The sequence below is a fragment of the Monodon monoceros genome, unplaced genomic scaffold (assembly GCF_005190385.1).
Source record: "Monodon monoceros isolate NGI ecotype Baffin Bay Population unplaced genomic scaffold, NGI_Narwhal_1 Super_Scaffold_15, whole genome shotgun sequence".
Lineage (NCBI taxonomy): Eukaryota > Metazoa > Chordata > Mammalia > Artiodactyla > Monodontidae > Monodon > Monodon monoceros.
In genome coordinates this window covers 81,339,726-81,360,052 of record NW_021703771.1, presented here as the reverse complement: position 1 = coordinate 81,360,052, position 20,327 = coordinate 81,339,726, and the positions used below count along the sequence as shown (strand labels likewise).

The window sequence follows — 20,327 nt, the reverse complement described above, 5'->3', positions numbered from 1 at the left end:
GGGGTCAGAGGAGAAAGGGACAGAAAGAAGCCAAAATGATCATGACAGCCAGGAGGCCTGGCCTTCTGGCTCAAGTCACGCAACTTTGGGTGAATTCCTTAAGCAATTCAAGATGCAGGTTTTGTTTGTTTGCTTGTGATTTTTTTCTTTTATCTCTTCTACAGTGAGGCTGTAGAGACCAAATTGAGATGCTAATGTGAAAACCCTTTACAAACTATCAAGTTCACAATAAATGTGATTTGTTCTTAAGTTTTGTGTTTTACTTTCACCATTTACGTAGCCATTATTAAAGCGCTTAGGCAAAAGACACAGGTCACCGGGGGCAATATTCTGAGAGTCTGATGCTAAGTGGTTCAGTATAGCTGTGCCAGATTATTGGCTGGTGAAGCCCTGTCATCAACGACCTTTGAGAGATTTGATTCAAAGACATTTTCCCATAGAAATTCCCATCAAATTCACACAGCATCTCGCTTCAGAGTGGAGACACAAGGAGTCTCGGTTTACCTAGGTTTTTAAATTCACTCACTGCCCTTCCCACTCTCCTCTCACAGATATAGGACCTACTAAATTGCTTCTTGTCCTTTCCTTCAAGAACATAAGAGATTGAAGGAGCTGAAAGATGGTCAGCCCCGAGGTGAGGCAGCATTATTCACGGCTTTGTCTTCCTCCCCAAAGTACCGGGTCACACCTGAGGACAGATGCTCAGCCCCTCCTGGAACACAGGTAGGAAAAGCCCCCTCCTTTAGGCAAGTTACTTTAGTTTGAAGATATGTTGATTGGCTGTGAAAGAGAAACATGCCGAAGAAGCAAAACCTAATGCTTAAATTAGGAAGAGTAACAGCAAAATGAAAGAAATACATATTGAAAATCTGTAACTCAATTCCAAATGGCAGCCAGTTAGGAAAGAGAGGGTTGTGTGCGGAAGATTAAGGAAGGAAAAATGAATTGAAAAGGCTGTAAGGAGAAACAGTAGGAAAGACACGGATAAAAGACAGGGAGAGAGCACCAGACAGAGAGGATTAAGGAGGACGTCACATGCCGAGGAGGGCTGGGGGACAACACAAGAAAAAGACGACAGGGGAAGGGACAGGAACCAAAAGTGCTACCCATTTTGAAGTCCTGGTCTGGTCAAGTGCAGACCACCAACTGCCTACAGGATTGGGGGAATTTTGTCTTGAATTCTCCAATTAACTGCTGTCCTCAGCTCTGCAAGAGACACTCCCAGCCCTGCCCACTGCGAGCAGCGTCACGCTGACCCACTGATGCTGGGCTGGAGTGCTGGGGGCAACAGTAAGCCAGACATGGGGGCCAGGGAGGATTGTTAAATCACTGCAAGTCTGTTCATACTGAGAACTGGGATAAAGGACCAGTTAAACAGGAGTACAATAACCTACATCAATAATGTCTGAAACGGGGATATTTGAAGAGAGAGCACGACTGTCTTGAATATATACCCTCACTTGGTGTCTGCCATTAACTGGTATATTTGTGTATTTATGGATCTTCAAGAATAGATCAAATTCTTTTCATGGTTTTTGGAAAACTTTTTTTTTTGCAGAGTTTTTAATTTGTAGAATAAATACAAAAATTTGTTTTAATTAAATGAAACAAATTTGTAAGGGGGCGACCTTATGACTAAATTCATCAAACCGCGATCAGCGAGTTACCGAAGCCCATGGAATCACCTCCACAGCATCCAACCAGCCAGCTGTGGGCCCTGCCATGAAGTCACGGCCTTGCTGCTCTGTGTTTCCTCTCAGATGCCTTCAGACCCAAGGGGAGCAGCCCCAACCTTTTGTACAGTTCAAGGGGTGAGGAGACGAAGCTTACGAAGGAAGGAATTAGTGCAGCCCAACAGGTATGAATGTCCTAAGTGGAGGAATTCAGATTTTTTTCCAAAATTAGCAAGAATCGTTTTCTAATAGTTAACATGAAACATCTTCCTCTCCATAGGTACACATCATTTTCTAGATGTAAACTGGCTGCCATACCCATGCCTACCTGTCCGCTGCATAGCCCAAGGTGAATGCCCCGGCCAGGAAGCCCAGGTTTAGGATGGCTTGTGTGAGGTCCAGCATCCACGCATTGACACACACGAGGTCAAACTGGGAAAACAAAGAAAACACATGGGAGACGGAGACGTGTGGCAATGCTTACCCTCAAGACACCTGATCATCTGTCCAGACCAGTGATCCTCAAACATTTTTGCTCATGTGCTCCTTAAATAAAAATTTTAAGTGTATCACATAGATATTTTTACAGTGATAGATAAACGTCTTCTTTATCAGTTTCACTATGTGCCATGGATGTAATTTTCAGTACACTACAAAGGCTGACATTTTTCAATCGTTCTTTCAACTGTATCTGATAGAGTACCATAGCCACGTGACGCCTACCATCATCCAGTGAAAACAAGTTCTTCAACAGCCTAAAATTTGACACTAATCTGTTTTCTCTTTGAATTCTTATTCTCCTTCCCACATACATATATCCTAAGATTTTATGTAGAAAATGTGTTTTGTGTTAATGTGTATTATGTTAATGGACAGGTAAATACATACTTCTGCATGTAATAAATTATGTACATAAATTGACGTTTAATTAACATTTTTTTCTGTGACAATGTTTCTAACTATTAGAATCCTTTCTGATTGGGTTATAACAGTTACTTTTAGAACACAATTGACAAAAACATAACATATGATGCATCTTGAAAAAGAATTATTACTCAGGAGTAAAATTTTGTTGGAAATGCACTGCCCCTTTTCTAGAAGAATGTTAAAAAAGCCCGGGGTTTTCCGCTTAGTTCATGTAATCTGTGGTTGAAGATTTTTTATTACTAGAATGAGTTAGGGCTCAACATCAATTCTATTCCTGTTTTTCATTTTTATAAATTTATGTGCCAAGAAAACTTGTCTGTATAAATAAATTAATGGGAATGGAGAGAGTTTTGTTACAGTATTGTTACTCAATCCTTTTGCTTCCTTCTCAATGCCAAGATTTACAGAATAATCTATCATCAAAATTATTTTTAACTTTTCTATTAACCAACATGCCATTTAAGACCCCTACAGTCTTGCTGTCAGGAAAGAAACGGAAACCACCAGACTTACAAAAAGTTGTTTAATCAAATCATTAGGGTCATTTACCTTCTTTCTTAGTTACTTTCTTACCAATATTCCAAACTGTCCCACTGTTTGGTTCCCCACAGGTTTTCAAACCCCAGGTCAATACATCATAGGAAGATGGAAGAGACGTAGGAGTCCTTCCACAAAGGGGGAGAAGGATATTAGGAAAAGACCTGTATCCCCATCATGCACACATCCTCAGACAGATCCATTTTGGACATATGTGCGTTGAGGCTCTGAAAACTGATTCCCTTCAAAGTAGCCAGGCCCTCTACCTTGTGATTTTCTCTGCACACCTCCAAATGGTATGCTTGCCTCAGTGTGAAGACCACTGCTCGAGACTGTAGCATGATGAGAAAATTAATGCTGTTGGAATAGGAATTGTGAGTGGTCTTATAGATACATATTCATAAGCAAACTGTAATAATATTTATTTATAGAACCTGACTTGTCTTGATTCTACAGCTAATGACCTGTCGACTAACACAGCTGGAAAAAAAAAAACTGGGGTCAGCAGTAGCTGGCTCACTTCATAGACTTACTGAAAAGATTTATGGAGATTAAAGAAGTAAGAATATACACATATATGCATAGTAGTAGTAACTTAAAAGAGATTTATTGTCAATGTAGGTACTGGTTTTCCAAAGCAGAGCAATTTCATTTTAAGTAAACTTGCAGATGACTATTTATCTGAAATAATTTCCCATTAGAATTAAACACATAAAGGATGCAATTAAAGTATATAAAACCTCAGAGGTCAAACAGGTGATTTAACCACCAGAGAAAGCATTTTGACACAGAAAAATGTCAGCCAGTGTCAAATATAACCTCTCAAATCCTCGAGCTGAGCTTCAGATAACTTGGTTAACTAAAGATAAAGGAATGCTTTTCATAGATGACACAGCAAGGCCCAGCAAGAGCTATCCTTTTATGAACATACTTAGCTGCTTTTGAATTGTGTGAATTAAAATACCCCGAAATACTCTTTAAACACAGAGATATTCTCTAATATAAAACCCGTGACCTTGGATTTCCCTGGTGGCACAGCGGTTAAGAATCCGCCTGCCAATGCAGGGAACACGGGTTCGATCCCTGGTCCGGGAAGATCCCACATGCCGTGGAGCAACTAAGCCCGTGCACCACAACTACTGAGCCTGTGCTCTAGATCCCGCGAGCCACAACTACTGAAGCCCACACGCCTAGGGGCCGTGCTCCGCCACAAGAGAAGCCACCGCAATGAGAAGCTCGTGCACCGCAACGAGGAGTAGCCCTTGCTCTCCGCAACTAGAGAAAGCCCGTGCACAGCAACAAAGACCCAATGCAGCCAAAAATAAATGAATAAAAAAGAAATAAATTTATTAAAAAAAAAAACAGTGATCTTTTTCACTCTCCCATAAAAGAAATTGTCAAAAAGGATTTTTTGGTATCACAATAAAATTAATTTAAAATAAATGTTTAGGGCTTCCCTGGTGGCACAGTGGTTGAGAGTCCACCTGCCGATGCAGGGGACGCGGGTTCGTGCCCCGGTCTGGGAAGATCCCACATGCTGCGGAGTGGCTGGGCCCGTGAGCCACGGCCGCTGAGCCTGTGCGTCCGGAGCCTGTGCTCCGCAACGGGAGAGGCCACAACAGTGAGAGGCCCGCGTACCGCAAATAAATAGAATAAAGTAAAGTAAAATAAAGTAAATGTTTAAGTGGTTAAAGTGCTATGATAACTTAGTTTCTAAAGCACTACGATACCATCCAGACCACATATTGTCAGTCCTCTATACTTTGTTTTGCATCTCAGATGCTGGAGGAGTGGAAACTGCAATTCTCAGAATCCTTGCCAGCAGGGGTTCTGTTTAGGTTCTGCCAGTAGGAGGCGCTGGTGCAAGATCAGAAGGCAGGTAGTGAAGATTCTGCTTCTGGCTGTGGCAGCAGCACTGGCTCCAACTGTAGCAGTGACAACAGTCAGTGCTTTTAACCACTCCCCGGCTACACAGGGGCAAATGGACAGGACCCACAGGCTCTGTAATGCTGTGGAGCAGGGCAGGGGTTCTGCAGGAGCTGTCCTTCCTTGCTTTTCTCGCCTTTCCAAAACAGCTCAAACCCAAATCCTTTTATTCAATCCCTTCCCGCTTGAAATACCTAGCCTAGTTTCTCTTTTTATGACTGGGAGCCTGCCATCTTTCAAAAGCACAAAAGAAATTAATATAAACAAATTACATACCTTTACAAGAAATGCACACACACACACATTTAGGTTCCCAGTAGGGAACAGACACTGCAGTCACAAGGATGGAAGGGCTTGGTTTTGACTCTTGCACGTACAGTCAGGAGTCAGACCCCTGCCTCCTGGGGCTGGTGCGTCCTAATCGGCCCTGAGCTCGCTGCCTGCTGCCAAAACAGCTCTGGGTCTGAGATATGCTTTTGTGTCTAGAGAGAGGTTGGCATGTACCAAAGCCAGTGAACGTCACAGGCTGAAGACTTTTTCCTGAAATAAAGTACTAAAAGCTGTTTGTAGTTACCAGGGAGACCTAAAACCCATCTCTTGTCAAATGTAACTAAGTTTGAATCAAAGACACAAGCATTTACGTCTGTCCTAAGGCAATCTACCAAGAACAAGTGAAGCATCTCCTTTTTTTTTTTCCCTTAGTGTACATATTTAAAGTTATTTTTAAATGCTCATAAATCCAGGTGTACCCATCCTGTTAATTTTCTTTTAAAGTCACTTTTATTTAAATTTCAAGTCATTTTTACACAAAGAGAATTACTCCCCTTCGCATGAGCAGAAAGCCAATCTGATAAAAGATTCAAACAACTGTTCATGGAATGCTGGAAGGGATCACATTGCTTCATTTTGCAGAAAGCACAACTCTAGCCTAATTAGATACTTTCGAAGAGCTTCCAACCAAGTGACTTTTTTTAGCTTTTCCTAGTCATTAAAATCCAAACAGACATTATGTTAACTTGGCTTGTAATGATAAAATGCTGGAGCAGGTCATTATCAGATCTATGCTCAAGTTTTGATTTCTAAATTATCCTTAGAACCAGAGTAACAGAATATCTTCAATATACAAAGGCCAAAGGTAGGAAATAAGGTAAAAATAATGCAGGGATGCAAGAGACTTAGGACCTCAGGAGGGGGGCTTGCCCACTCCTGAAACCACAGGGAATGACCCCTGATGACCGGCAGCTGGCTTTTCCATAGATGTCTTGTTTCACCTTCTTGAACAAATTCTCACGTGAGAGATTCTAAGTTTAGAGGGACATCACAGTATTTGACTCCAGTGTGCCTTCGGTTTGACCACTGGGTGTAGGGTGCCTCTGGCTACATTTAGCACTGGCCAGACAATCACACGTTGACCCCCATGGATGGATTCCATTTCTAATCAACAAGCCGCCACCACAGAGCCTAATAATGGTTAAAAATAGTGTAATCACAAAGAAAATCATTTGGGTTGGGTCTCCATGAGGGGGAAGGATGTCATTATTAATTCTAGTTTCAATGAAAATTTCTTTAACATGATCCGATAGCATTAGTTGGGTATCTTAATGCCAAAAAGTTAGTGCTTTTCTGATCTGTATGAAGCATCATGATGAGCTGCAGGTATGAAAACCAATCAACAGGTATTTACAGCTTCCAGTGGTGGGCGTGGCATCATGCAGACGAGGCTGGGAGCAGTACCAGTGATGAGCAGGCTTTGCTTCTGCCTCTGTGAGGAGCTTATTATACGGCTTAGAGAGCCAGGATCAATTCATGGGCAGCAAATGCAGAGGAATTGAGATCTGAATGGAATGGCATTGACTATAAATGCGTGAGGGCCTTAGGGAAAGAAAGGACTGCTGGGACCCGGAGCAGTCAGATTCCTGAAGAAGGTGGGACACAAACAGGTCCTTCAACAATGAGTTGCATTTAGAAGGGAAAAAAAGGGAAAAGAAGGGTACTGAGCAGGGCGATGGGCAGCCGAGGCTCAAGGACAGAAGCGTGTGGGCCAATGAAGTTCAGATCTGCCTGCAGCAATGGAGGTGTCAGGCTCAGGTTTGAAGCTAAAGAACCACTTGTGTCTGTGCCCCCAGTGGGGAAGGGGGCGCAGGTCCCGCAGGGACAGAGTTTCTTATTCAGGACACCAGAGGCATCGAGAGAGCTCACAACAGGGAGGAGGAAGTTCTAAAAGCTAGAGGAAGAGTCTGAAAGGTTGCAAATGGAGAGATCCAGAGCAGAAACCCTGGTCCCGGGACAGAACGAGATTCCAAGGAGATGATAGCAGGACTCAGAGACGAGACAGGAAACCCAAGAGTCTGCAACAATCACCTAGAACAGGTGATTTCACAGGCATAAAGAGGCACCACTGTGTGATGCAAGGTTTATAGAGCATCACCTGTCATATCAGCTGCTCTCCAAGGTGGATAATAAAAATAATGCCTCATCATTTATTAACTGAAGACCTTCGTGACTCACCCTCAAATCAACGTTCAAGCTGTTTTATTTCTTTGTAGTGAAGACAAGCAATGACTCATCTGAAAATGTTTACGATTTCTCTACATAACTGAGACTATGTGAAGATGAGAGGAAGATGACAGGCTCTGAATCTGGACAGATCTAAGGGCAGAGAGGAGCCGCGGCTCTGGAGTCAGCCCAGGTGTCGGTCTAACACTCCTAGCTTTGTGTCTCTTGGTGATTTTCTTAGTGTCTTTAACCCTCTGTGTCCCTATCTATAAAATGGGGGTAAGAACTGGACTGATGCTGTCACTCAGGTAATATATGTAAAGTACTTAGCCCAATGCCCGAGATATTAAATACCCGATAAACGTTCCCAATTGCATTATGATTACTGATCTAATGTTGATGATAATAAATAGCATAATGAATGGTTTTATTATTTTTTTAATAAATTTATTATTTATTTATTTTTGGCTGCGTTGGGTCTTCGTTGCTGCGCACGGGCTTTCTCTAGTTGTGGCGAGCGGGGACTACTCCTTGCTGTAGTGCGTGGGCTTCACATTGTGGTGGCTTCTCTTGTTGCGGAGCACGGGCTCTAGGCACGCGGGCTTCAGTAGTTGTGGCACTCGGGCTCAGTAGTTGTGGCTCGCGGGCTCTAGAGCGCAGGCTCAGCAGTTGTGGCACACGGGCTTAGTTGCTCCACCACATGTGGGATCTTCCCAGACTAAGGATCGAACCCATGTCCCCTGCATTGGCAGGCGGATTCTCGCTCAACCACTGCACCACCAGGGAAGTCCCAATGAATGGTTTTAAAATGTGGTTTTCAACACTGACTGCTCGTTAAAATTACTTGGAGTAAGTGAAAACAAGCCTAAACTCTGCTCCAGACCAATTAAATCAGAATCTAGTCTAACAAGAAGGTGAGTTTGAAAACCACTCGTATGGAGCTTATCAGTGATTTACATGCCTGCTGGCGGGGAGTTAATTTTTGCATATTGTACTGGGTTGAATAGTGTTCTCCCCACCCCTCCCCCAATTTATGTCTATCTGGAACCTCAGAAGATGATCTTATTCGGAAATAGCGTTTTTGCAGATATAATTAGTTAAGATGAGGTCACACTGGATCAGGGTGGGCCCTAATCCGATGACTGGTGTCCTTATAAGAAGAGGAAGCAGAGGCACAGACACACACCTGGGGGGGAACACCAGGGGATGACATAGGCAGAGATTGGAATGATGCATCTACAAGCTAAGGACCACCAAGGGTGGCCTGTGTGTTTGCTTGCTAGGGTTGCCGTGATGCAGTGTGGCTTAAGCAACAGAAATTTATTTCCTCACAGTTCTGGAGGCTCGAAGTCTGAGATCAAGGTGTCAACAGAGTTGGTTTCTTCTGAGGCCTCTCTCCTTAGCTTGAAGACAGCTGTCTTCTCCCTCTGCCTTTACCTGGTCTTCCTCTGTGTGTGTCTATGTCCTAATCTCCTTCTAACAAGGTCATTAGCCATTTGGAATAGGGCCCACCTGAACAACCTCATTCCAACTTAATTTCCCCTTTAAAGAATCTGAAAAAGAGTGGATATATGTATATGTATAACTGAATCAGTTTGCTGTACACCTGAAAATAACACAACATTGTAAATCAACTATACTCCAATATAAAATAAAAATTAGGGGCTTCCCTGGTGGCGCAGTGGTTGAGAGTCCGCCTGCCAATGCAGGGGATACGGGTTCGTGTCCCAGTCCGGGAAGATCCCACATGCCGCGGAGTGGCTGGGCCCATGAGCCATGGCCGCTGAGCCTGCGCGTCCGGAGCCTGTGCTCCGCAGCGGGAGGGGCCAGAACAGTGAGAGGCCCGCGTACCGCCAAAAAAAAAAAAAAAAAAAAGAATAAAGCCACAACGCCCCATTGCGCCTGAGCCTTCTTCCGCCTGCATTCTCTTCTCTCTTTTCCTTTTTCCACAGCCCAGCCCACCCAGATGGAGGGGAAAGCAGAGGCTTCAGAAACAAAGCAAAGAGGGATTAGAAAATAAAGAGTGAGGTAAAGGGGCTGGACAAAGAGAAAGGCACCGGGAGGTGAAACCAACATGGTAACTGAGACGGATGCCCTGCAGGGCTGCTCTTCCCCACGTGACGGTGCAGCAGCTGCCTTGTATGCTGGAGACTCTCAAGACGCGACGGGTGGGGCTGTGTGTACCACCAAACGGCACAGTCGGTCATGGGTGGGCCGTGTCTATCTAAAGGGGTTGGGTTCAAAGCTGAGGAAACCACGACCTGCTCAGGAAATAAGACTTAAGAAATCCACATTGGCTTCCAACTGCCAAGGGCCACAGAGATCCACATATTTATGAATTCCTCTCTCTCCCAATTTCCAGCTAAAAGGGCCCAACCAATACAATCCTAAAAATTGCAAACCACAGACAGAAACTAGAGACGTGTCCTGCCCAGAGACCTAAAGCTTCGGGAGTTTCAGCAGAAAGCAAAGGGGGACTGCTGCCACAGAACCTGTCTAAGGGAAGCAAGCCTGTCGGGGAGCTGAGCAAAGACACTCAACCCTTGTCCCCTCCCCTCTCTATGCCCCTCACTCACAGCTCCTGGGCTGGAGCCAAGCCTTGAGGAAGTGGGAGGGTTCTGGGCATCCAGCTGGTGCAGGAGCCTGCGGTGTGGGCTGCCAGCGACCGGCTGGGAGGGCTGGGCCTGAGTTGCACGCGTGTCTAGAGGGGGTTTGCGGGACAGATACTCCAGGGTCAGCTGCTGAATGGCTGGAAGCAGAGGCGGTTCCTTCCTTGCCCAGCTGTCTTGTGCAGCCATGTCAACCCCCCATGAGGAGAAGCTGCTAGAACTCTCTGAGCCCATGGAGGTCTCCTCTTGATCCCATGCAAACCAGAGAAGAATCACAGTCAGTGGGAACCGGCAGAACTGAACAGACACCGCCTCACCAGGCTCCGAGCCGGCCACGTGCCCATCTGCAGACACAAGCAGAGGAAAGCACCCAGGCTGGGGCAAGGCTCCGAAAGTCAACCGAGAACCATCTGAATGTTCGGAGCAAATGGTTCTCAGTGGTAAGTGGCTCCAAGAAACAGGATCACTAAGAACCCTAATTCAGAGTTTCGGTGAGATGCCAGGGGCTAGCACATTGATAAAGTAAGAGCGGTTCATCGGGGGAAAAGGAGCAATCTGCAAAAAGGAATTGCTGGAGATTAAAAGCGTAACTGCTGAAATTAAAAACAAACGGAGGCAGTGAGTAGCACTGAGGAACGCTGGGGACGAGCAAGTTAGTGACTTCGAACATCCGTTTGAAGAAGTTTTCCAGGAACCTGAGAAAAAAGGCAGAGGAGACGCCTAAGAGAAAAGAAGAGAAGCACAGAGCAGTCCAAGGTGCTAATGCTGGTTTTTCATAAATGGGAACCCATGAGGGGGGAGGAGAAGTTATGATAGGGTGCAGAGAGAAATTCTGTGAGTGGAAGGAAGATGTGAGCCCAGTGACCAGCAGGAGAGGTATCACTGCATTGTAAATACCTGCACTTCAATCCCCACACCCACCCTCGCTTCAGAGACCCCTGAGTGTGAGTAGGGGGCCTGGAGATGAAAGATGTGTTTCCTCTGTACTCAGCACCACAGGCACCTGAGCTTCCTCCCTCTGTCCCTGCCCTTGTCCCATCGCACACCCTCCTGCCCCTAGCTTGGGATTCAGCTTTCTCTGGGGCGGTTAAGTCAGGCATTGGTCTATGTTTATTGATATGGAAAGAGACCTACACTTTAGTAGATTTAAAACTCAGGTTACAGGGCTTCCCTGGTGGCGCAGTGGTTGAGAGTCCGCCTGCCGATCCAGGGGACACGGGTTCATGCCCCGGTCCGGGAAGATCCCACATGCCGCGGAGCTGCTGCGCCCGTGAGCCATGGCCGCTGAGCCTGTGCGTCTGGAGCCTGTGCTCCGCATGGGGAGAGACCACAACAGTGAGAGGCCCGCGTACCGCAAAAAAAAAAAGAAAAATTTAATCAGGGAAGTGAGAAAATGAGGAAACAAAGGAAGGCAGTCAAGCGAGACAAAATAATAATAGTTTGGCCATAAAGCAAAATCAAGGGCTACAGTTCCTCCTCAAGGGCTATAGATAATATCCTGAGCCATATCCTTGAGTTGTTTTGCAGATACTAAAGCCTCCACCAGGTGGAAGAAGTTAACTATATACTGACGACCAGCACGTAGACCCCAGACCAGTTGGAAACAGAAGGTTGATGATGGTGATTCCAGAAATACCACCGTTACCTCACCACCAACCAATTGGAAGAACGTTCATGAGCTGATCACGCACCCTGCAACCCTCTCCCTCACCTTGCCTTTAAAGACCCTTCTCTAAAAGCCAAAAAGAGTGGATGTATGTATATGTATAACTGAATCAGTTTGCTGTACACCTGAAAATAACACAACATTGTAAATCAACTATACTCCAATATAAAATAAAAATTAGGGGCTTCCCTGGTGGCGCAGCGGTTGAGAGTCCGCCTGCTGATCCAGGGGACACGGGTTCGTGCCCCGGTCCGGGAAGATCCCACATGCTGCGGGAGCGGCTAGGCCCGTGATCCATGGCCGCTGAGCCTGCGTGTCCGGAGCCTGTGCTCCGCAACGGGAGAGGCCACAACAGTCAGAGGCCCACGTACCGCAAAAAAAAGAAAAAAAAATTCTCTGTGCCACAGAATATTCAATGGAGAAAAACAGTCTCTTCAGCAAGTGGTGTTGGGAAAGTTGGAGAGCCGCATGTAAATCAATGAAGCTAGAACACACCCTTCACACCACACACAAAAACTCAAAATGGCTTAAAGACTTGAATATAAGACAAGACACCATAGAACTCCTAGAAGAGAACATAGGCAAAACATTCTCTGACATACATCACACCAATGTTTTTCTTAGGTCAGTCTCCCAAGGCAATAGAAATAAAATCAAAAATAAACAAATGGGACCTAACCAAACGTAAAAGCTTTTGCACAGCAAAGGAAACCATAAACAAAATGAAAAGACATCCTATGGACTGGGAGAAAATATTTGCAAATGATGTGACTGACAAGGGATTAATTTCCAAAATGTGCAATCAGTTCCTACAATTCAATAACAAAAAAGCAAACAACTCAATTGAAAAATGGGCAGAAGATCTAAATAGACATTTCTCCAAAGAATACATACAGATGGCCAATAGGCACATGGAAAGATGCTCAGTATCAGTAATTATTAGAGAAATGCAAATCAACACTACAATGAGGTACCACCTCACACAGGTCAGAACGGCCATCATTAAAGAGTCTGCAAATAACAAATGCTGGAGAGGGAGCGCCGAAAAGGGAACCCTCCTACACTGTTGGTGGGAATGTAAATTGGTGCAGCCACTGTGGAGAACAGTATGGAGGTTCCTCAAAAAACTAAAAATAGAGTTGTCATATGATCCTGCAATCCCACTCCTGGGCATATATCAAGACAAAACTATAATTTGAAAAGATACATGCAGCCCAATGCTCATAGCAGCACTATTCACAATAGCCAAGACATGGAGACAACCTAAATGTCCATCAAATGGGTAAAGAAGATGTGGTGTATATATACAATGGGATATTACTCAGCCATAAAAAAAGAATGAAATAACACCATTTGCAGCAACATGAATGGACCTAGAGATGATCATACTAAGTGAAGTAAATCAGACAGAGAAAGACAAATACCACATGATATCTCTTAGATATGGAATCTAAAATACGACACAAATGAACATATCTATGAAACAAAAACATGCTCACAGATATAGAAAACAGACTTGTGGTTGCCAAGGGGGGGGTAGTGGAGGGAAGGACTGGGAGTTCAGGGTCAGCAGATGTAAACTATTGTATATAGAATGGATAAACAACAAGGTTCTACTGTAGAGCACAGGGAACTATATTCAGTATACTGTGATAAACCATAATGGAGAAGAATATATATATGTATAACTGAATCACTTTGTGTACAGTAGAAATTAACACCACTTTGTAAATCAATTATACTTCAATAAAATTAAAGTCTTTGCGCCCAAACTAAGCTTTCTCAGCAGCCTCTGCAGATGACCTCTTCCTCCGTTTGTGTCTTGTGTTCACTTTGTTTATTTTTTGTTCTCTCGGTGGTTTGTATTTGAGAGCCGGAATAAGTGGGATTTGACAATAGAATTATATTCATAACATTTCCAATTGTTTAGAATCAGGAAAAGAGGCTTGAGAAAACAATCTCAGCAGAGTCTGGCCCAGGATTTTTGGTTAGAGCACTTCAAGGAAGTCTGGGACAATGGGATTATTGACCAAACTCCACCTGGAGAACACTGCTTTGCAAGTGTTTCCCCATTGTGACTGCTGAGTTTATAATTATAATATTTGACCCAAAGCGCAGAACAAACTTTGTAATCTATATTACTCTGAACACTATTTCTAGCACACACACACACACACACACACACACACACACACACAAAACAGTGTATTTCCCAAAGTCCTTAAGATGCCCGGAACTGCCCTTGTCCAGGTGTTGGGGGTGTTAGAAGGAAGGCTTGAAAGGCATCTCAGCTCCTTTCCCAGGACTGAGATGCACTTTGACTCTGTTGGTTCCAGGGCACAATTAACGTATCATCCAGGATTGCCACTCTAGTTCCTCATGGGAACCCAAGACCACATTACCATTAGTTGTTCAAGGTCCCACTCTGAAAATCTTTGCTTCTTACTACATTTTAAAAACAAGTTGTTTTTCCTTATGATTACTTGGAGCTATTGAAACAAACAAAAAAAATGTAGATGGACTTCATGAAGACCCTGTTTTAAGGCTCCTTAAAGCAGATGTCAGGGCGGGTAGTGCCTCGAACACGCATTAACCAAATAAGCAGGACACAGCAATACAGCAGCTCAGCAGCCTGGCCATTTGAGTCCACACATCCAGGTGTTCAGGTGAATAAATATAGAGATGATGTCTCATCGTAGGTACTCTGGCAGGCTTCACATCTGGAATCTAGTGGCTGAAACTTATTTTTACTGACCCCTAACATTTACTGAGTACCCTAGAGTCAAGCTTTCAATTAGTCATATACACCATCTCATTTAATCCTCCCAGCAACCCTGTGAGGTAGACATGATTATTACCCTCATTTTACAGATGAGGAAACTGAGATTAGGAAGATGAGGAAAGCAGTTGGAGGTTACATGCTCGTCAGCAGGTGGGGAGGAGGCTGACCTGAAACGTCTAACTCCTGAGTCCACCCCCTGTGACACCCCATATGCCCCGACCTGCCACCCTTGCAGCCTCATACAAAGAAATGCAGCTTTAAAAAGTTGCTGGGGGCTTCCCTGGTGGCGCAGTGGTTGAGAGTCTGCCTGCCGATGCAGGGGATACGGGTTCGTGCCCCGGTCCGGGAAGATCCCACATTCCGTGGAGCGGCTGGGCCCATGAGCCATGGCCGCTGAGCCTGCGCGTCCGGAGCCTGTGCTCCGCAACGGGAGAGGACACAACAGTAAGAGGCCCACGTACCGCAAAAAAAAAAAAAAAAAAGTTGCTGGAATATACGTTCTTCATTTAAGCAGGTGCAAGAGATCATTCTTTAACTACTTTTACTTGGATAGATGTATACTGCAGCAAATATCCAAAACTCTCTTGTTCTGAGTTTTTTTTTAAACCCTTGGCATTTTTCTTTAAACAAATGTTTAATAATTACTTAGACTTCATTAAGCTCTCTCTTTTCAGTAGGTGAGCTACTACTTCCATCATATTTTTGCCAACTGAATATTGCCTCATGCTTGCAGTAAAATTTTCTGCTACCGGTCTAACGTTAAAAAGATGTTGGTATCACACCATACTTTTGCTTTCTCTTCAAGCATTACTCTAGAAGTTTTATATTGCTCTTAGAACCAATTGCTTGGTGGGGGGCAGGGTGGGGGGAGTACAAGCTCTTGAGTACAAGAGGTATGTATGCATCTTGGTCCTAAAATTATGTTTCTTTTGCAAAGGAAGGAAGGTTCTAGAGTAGAGTGTCACCTTGACTGTTTATGTCTTTTTATTGGCTCAGAGTAGGCTGAACGGCAGGAAAACAGATCATTGGTAAGACTGCACTTCTTAGGTCGAAATGACAGGGCATTTCCGAAGGGCGGTGGTGCCGACTGGCTGCACTCACGTGGACCTGGCTGTTTGTGAGACCCCGCTTCAAGCCACATCAAAGGTCCAGGTCTGGTCTGATAAGTTTCTGGAGAGAGACGCTGCCACCAAGGTGTAAGGTGACCACGTGGTCTTTCTCACAGTGCTGTCCACCAACCCACCTGAGGAAGCGTTAGGTGCCAGACTTCCAAAGCGAGCCACTCAGGAAATAACGTGCACCCACTTGGTCTGTCCCTCCCGGTGTCCCTGGGAGGCAGAGATGCTCCAGCCACTGTCCCTGCAGTGCTTACAAGTGAAGCTGGACACGAGACAGACATTCATTTATTTTAATTACTTAATTCTTAAACCGGAGGTAGGCACCCGTCCTAGAAAAGGCCTGAACGGCCTTGCCGCTGCCAAGTCTTTTTCTCTTTCTTGTGTCTCTTCTCGATCCACATCTGCTCCAAACTGGACAGTGCAGCCCTCACCAACGAGCCCCACGGTCCCAGGATGGAGTGAGTCCCGGGAAACGCCCCTGTCAGAGGCTGGCGTCCTCTCGCTAAACTGGGGGGCTTTGGGTGACTTTGGGTAAGCCAGGGGAGAGTCCTCTGTCCTGCCAGATATGGCCACACTGAAGGCACGTCTGGATCTTGTACTCTTCCCAGCCTGAGAGCAGCAAAAGCAGCTAAGCACAGTGAAAACACTTGTCCAGGAGGCTCCCGGTGCCAGGCATGTTGTCGTGCAGTGAGAAGGGAGCAGGGCTAGGCTCCGGTTTGCTCGAAGCTCCCAGCTGAGCACCGGTGATGCAGTATGTGAAACAGAATACAAGGTGGAATGTGTTGAAATCTCACAAGAGAAACACAGAATGCTACGCAAGCACAAAGCAGAGAGAGATGCAGTCCAGCTGGGAAGTACATGCCAGGAAAGGCTTTTGGAGGAGGCAGTGTCGGAGCCGGGCCGTGAAGATCTGGTTGTGTTTTGACACACAGAGATGAGGTGGAAGCCAAGGGAACAGAGTCACCAACGAGATACAGGATTACGCATGGGGCAGGATTGCAGTACGAAACTAGATCACAGAAAAATTGGACCGTGAGTCTTAATAGCAATGGGCGTGTTGATAGCTCTATACGGTTTCTAAAGCATTTTATTATTAAGTATTCTATTTGATTTATACAAAATATGAACTTAAGATTCTTATCAGGTTTTACTTTCATGAAGCTTCAACTGAGGGAATAAATGCGAATGTATTTTAAACACTGTAAAATGTGACATGAAGTAAGATGTGAGTACTTACTACCAATGATTAGAACGTATTAGAGAGTACAGTGTAACTAAGTCAAACGTACAGCTTTGATTAATTAATGCCAGCTCCCTTCTAACCTAGCTTGATAAGTAACAATGTAAGACGGGCTTCCCTGGTGGCGCACTGGTTGAGTATCTGCCTGCCAATGCAGGGGACACGGGTTCGAGCCCTGGTCTGGGAGGATCCCCCATGCCGCGGAGCAACTAGGCCCGTGAGCCACAACTACTGAGCCTGCGCGTCTGGAGCCTGTGCTCCGCAACAAGAGAGGCCGCGATAGTGAGAGGCCCGCGCACCGCGATGAAGAGTGGCCCCTGCTTGCCACAACTAGAGAAAGCCCTCGCACAGAAACGAAGACCCAACACAGCCATAAATAAATAAAGCAAACTGTCAACAAGTAAAAATAAAATAAAAACACTGTTATAAATAATAATAATAATAATGTAAGAGCACTGACAACACCTGGTTCTGACGCTGCATCTCCACTGCTTTCTGTGATGTTTTTAGAAAGACAGGGTTACAAGGGGACATTCACATGGTTGCCCAGATATAGGACGACTGTGAAGAATGGACTAGAAAGCCTCTGAGCCTTCCTACCCAAGGCCACACATCATGGAGCAGAGACGAGCATTCCCTGCTGTGCATGCTCTGAACCCCTGCCCCATGGAATCGGTGTAAACCCGAGTCACTTTGCTGTACAGCAGAGATCGGAACAACACTGTAAATCAACTGTACTTCAATTTAAAAAAAAAAAGTGGTGGTTTTAAGTCACTAAGTTTTGGTGTAATTTCTTCTACAGCAATAGGAAGTGGAATTTCAACTTCATCTGCACTGGTTCCTTTCTTTTTAGAAAAAAATCAGAAGTAACTATGACAAAATGCTAACATTTGTTCATCTTGGGTGATGAGTGTGTGGATATCTGTTATGTTTTTCTTTGAAAAATTTTATATTTTTTAATTGAAACATTTACATGAAATACATTTGTGTTTCTAACATAAAACAGCATTGTTGAAATTTCCAGTAAATCTCTAAGTGCTCGTGTTAAAAAGAAGAGACAGAGGGAGTTCCCTGGTGGCCTAGTGGTTAGGATTCCGGGCTTTCACTGCCGTGGCCCAGGTTCAATCCCTGGTCGGGGAACTAAGACCCTGCAAGCCATGCGGGCATGGCCAAAAAAAAAGATAGAAAACATTCCAAGAGACTTACATGGAAAGCTATTGTATTTTACTTTGTCCATTTAAGGATTCAACGATGGAGATGAGAATGAGATGAGAATATCATAAAGTCGATGAACATCACAAGCACATCACAGGAATCGCTCTGATAATGGGTCTACACGGTAGTAAATTCTGATACTGTTTTCCATTACAGGCACACCTCGTCTTATTGCACTTTGCAGGTATTGTGTTTTTTTACAGATTGAAGGTTTGTGGCCACCCTGCATCAAGCAAATCTATCGGCGCCATTTTTCCAACAGCATAATTTTTTAAGTAAGGTACATACATTTTAGGTTTTCTTAGACATAATGCTATCACACACTTAATAAACTACAATGTAGTGTAAACATAACTTTTATATGCACTGGGGAACCAAAGAAATTGTGTGACTCGCTTTATTGCAATATTTGCTTTATCGCAGTAGTCGTATGTGTGTACTTACAAATGAGTTAAAAATTTTCATAATACTCTGGAATATGTTAGCATGCTACAGCAGCATTATTTACATGATTTTTTGAAACATTAATGGATTCTGACCTGACTGGGAAGGTTTAACAAGTAAACACAGGCATTCGGGGTAGTTTATCAATATACTCTGTCATGTTTTGAAGATTGTGTTGTTTACAGATGGAGTGTCACTGCAAAAGTAAAGAACAAAGGCAAAATGAAGTCATCACGATGAAAATCTCCTAAGAGCGTCCGCTTTCCACGTAGGCACTAGGTAATCATGGCAACAGTGGAGCTAATGAAATACGTGACAGTTAAGCTAAGTTACTTCAACATTTTACTAAATAGAGTATTTTCTGCAGAGTGTCTCCAGATTTGGGATCCAGGGTTCCTGGAAGTGAGCAGGAACCAGCAGACGGGGGAACGCCCAGCAGCGCCCATCTGTTTAAATGTGCTTGGCTTCAGCACACATTGGACAGGGCTGCACAAGTGAAACGGGAGACGCATTGGGACGCACAAAATGAGCAGAACAGTGAAATGTGAACTGGTGACTCTGGCAGCAGGGTCACTAGGGAGTACGAATCACGCTCCTCCCTGGAGCACAGGTGGCACCCTGGGGTTCCACACGAGAGCAGGAGCGAGGGCCAGTGGGCAGCAGCCTGGGGTCTCCAGAGACCGTGGCGGGGTGGGAGGGGACCACACCAGCCGAGGGGAGAGTGAAAGGTGAGAACGGGGAGGCCGTGAGACAAGATAACCCTTCGAAGAAACGCGCTTCTGAGGGGGAAATACGGGTCCTCAGCTGTGGGCAGACAACAGACATTGGGGAGGGGCTGTGTAGACCAGACACACTGGAGCGCGTTGCAAGGCGGGCAAAGATGCTCGTGGAGGGGACAGGGCGGGGCGCGGGGAGGTAGCACTGGCCTGAGAAGTGGGCAGGACCCAGCACAGGGGGAGACACACACCGTCTGTGGGAAGGGATGCTGTGACTTCCAGCGTGATGTGTCGTCAGGAGGAAAGGCTGGGAGCGGGTACGGGTGCCTTTCTTGTTTTGGCAGCAGGGCACGGAAGAAGCCTCTCGTCCCAGGTCTTCGGTTGTCGGGAAGTGTAAAGGGAGGGCTTTGCTGAGAGCGAGGGGCAAGGGGCAGTTCGTGGAGAACGAGAGTGAGAGAGGCTGAGGACCCGGCAGGAAGGCCAGGCGGCCGGGGGGACGGAGCCTCGAGCCGCGGAGTGAGGGTCCCGCACGGCGCTCCGCAGCCCCGGCTGCAGAACGGGACCCGAAATCTAAGCGGGACCGGGCTGGAGAGGAGTTAGGGTCCGTAGCGGGGGGCGCAGGGGCCTGCGGAGGCTTGGGGCGGGGCCTGCGCACCTCGCTCACCTGGCGGCCCAGTGCCGACGACCCACCTGGCACACACCGGCCACTCCGTAGCCACCGCCTCTCGAAGGCAGGGCTGGACATCCCCGATGATGGCCGTGGCTTTCCGGGGGACTGGTGGGCGGAGGACCGGGGCAGCGGAGCCTCCGTGCGGCAGAGGAAGGTTCGATGCCATCCGAACATCAGGCAGGGACGTGAGATTGACACCGGATCGAGGCACCTGAACGGTTTCATAGACAAGAGTCTTGCTTGCTCTCTGAATAGAAAGTGCTGTGACCAAGATGATGTTTTCCTAAGACCCATTTAGAGCTGCGCAA

The 20,327-nt window shown here is 45.6% G+C and overlaps 1 protein-coding gene across 1 annotated transcript in view; it reads right to left on the bottom strand.

Moving 5' to 3' along the window:
• The window catches only part of SLC22A3 (solute carrier family 22 member 3), an 87,223-nt gene that overhangs the window by 46,485 nt on the left and 20,411 nt on the right, over window positions 1-20,327 (bottom strand). Inside the window, exon 2 of the mRNA XM_029223353.1 lies at window positions 2,002-2,105. Within this exon, the coding sequence (XP_029079186.1) occupies window positions 2,002-2,105 (104 nt within the window). The remainder of the gene's footprint in view (window positions 1-2,001; window positions 2,106-20,327) is intronic.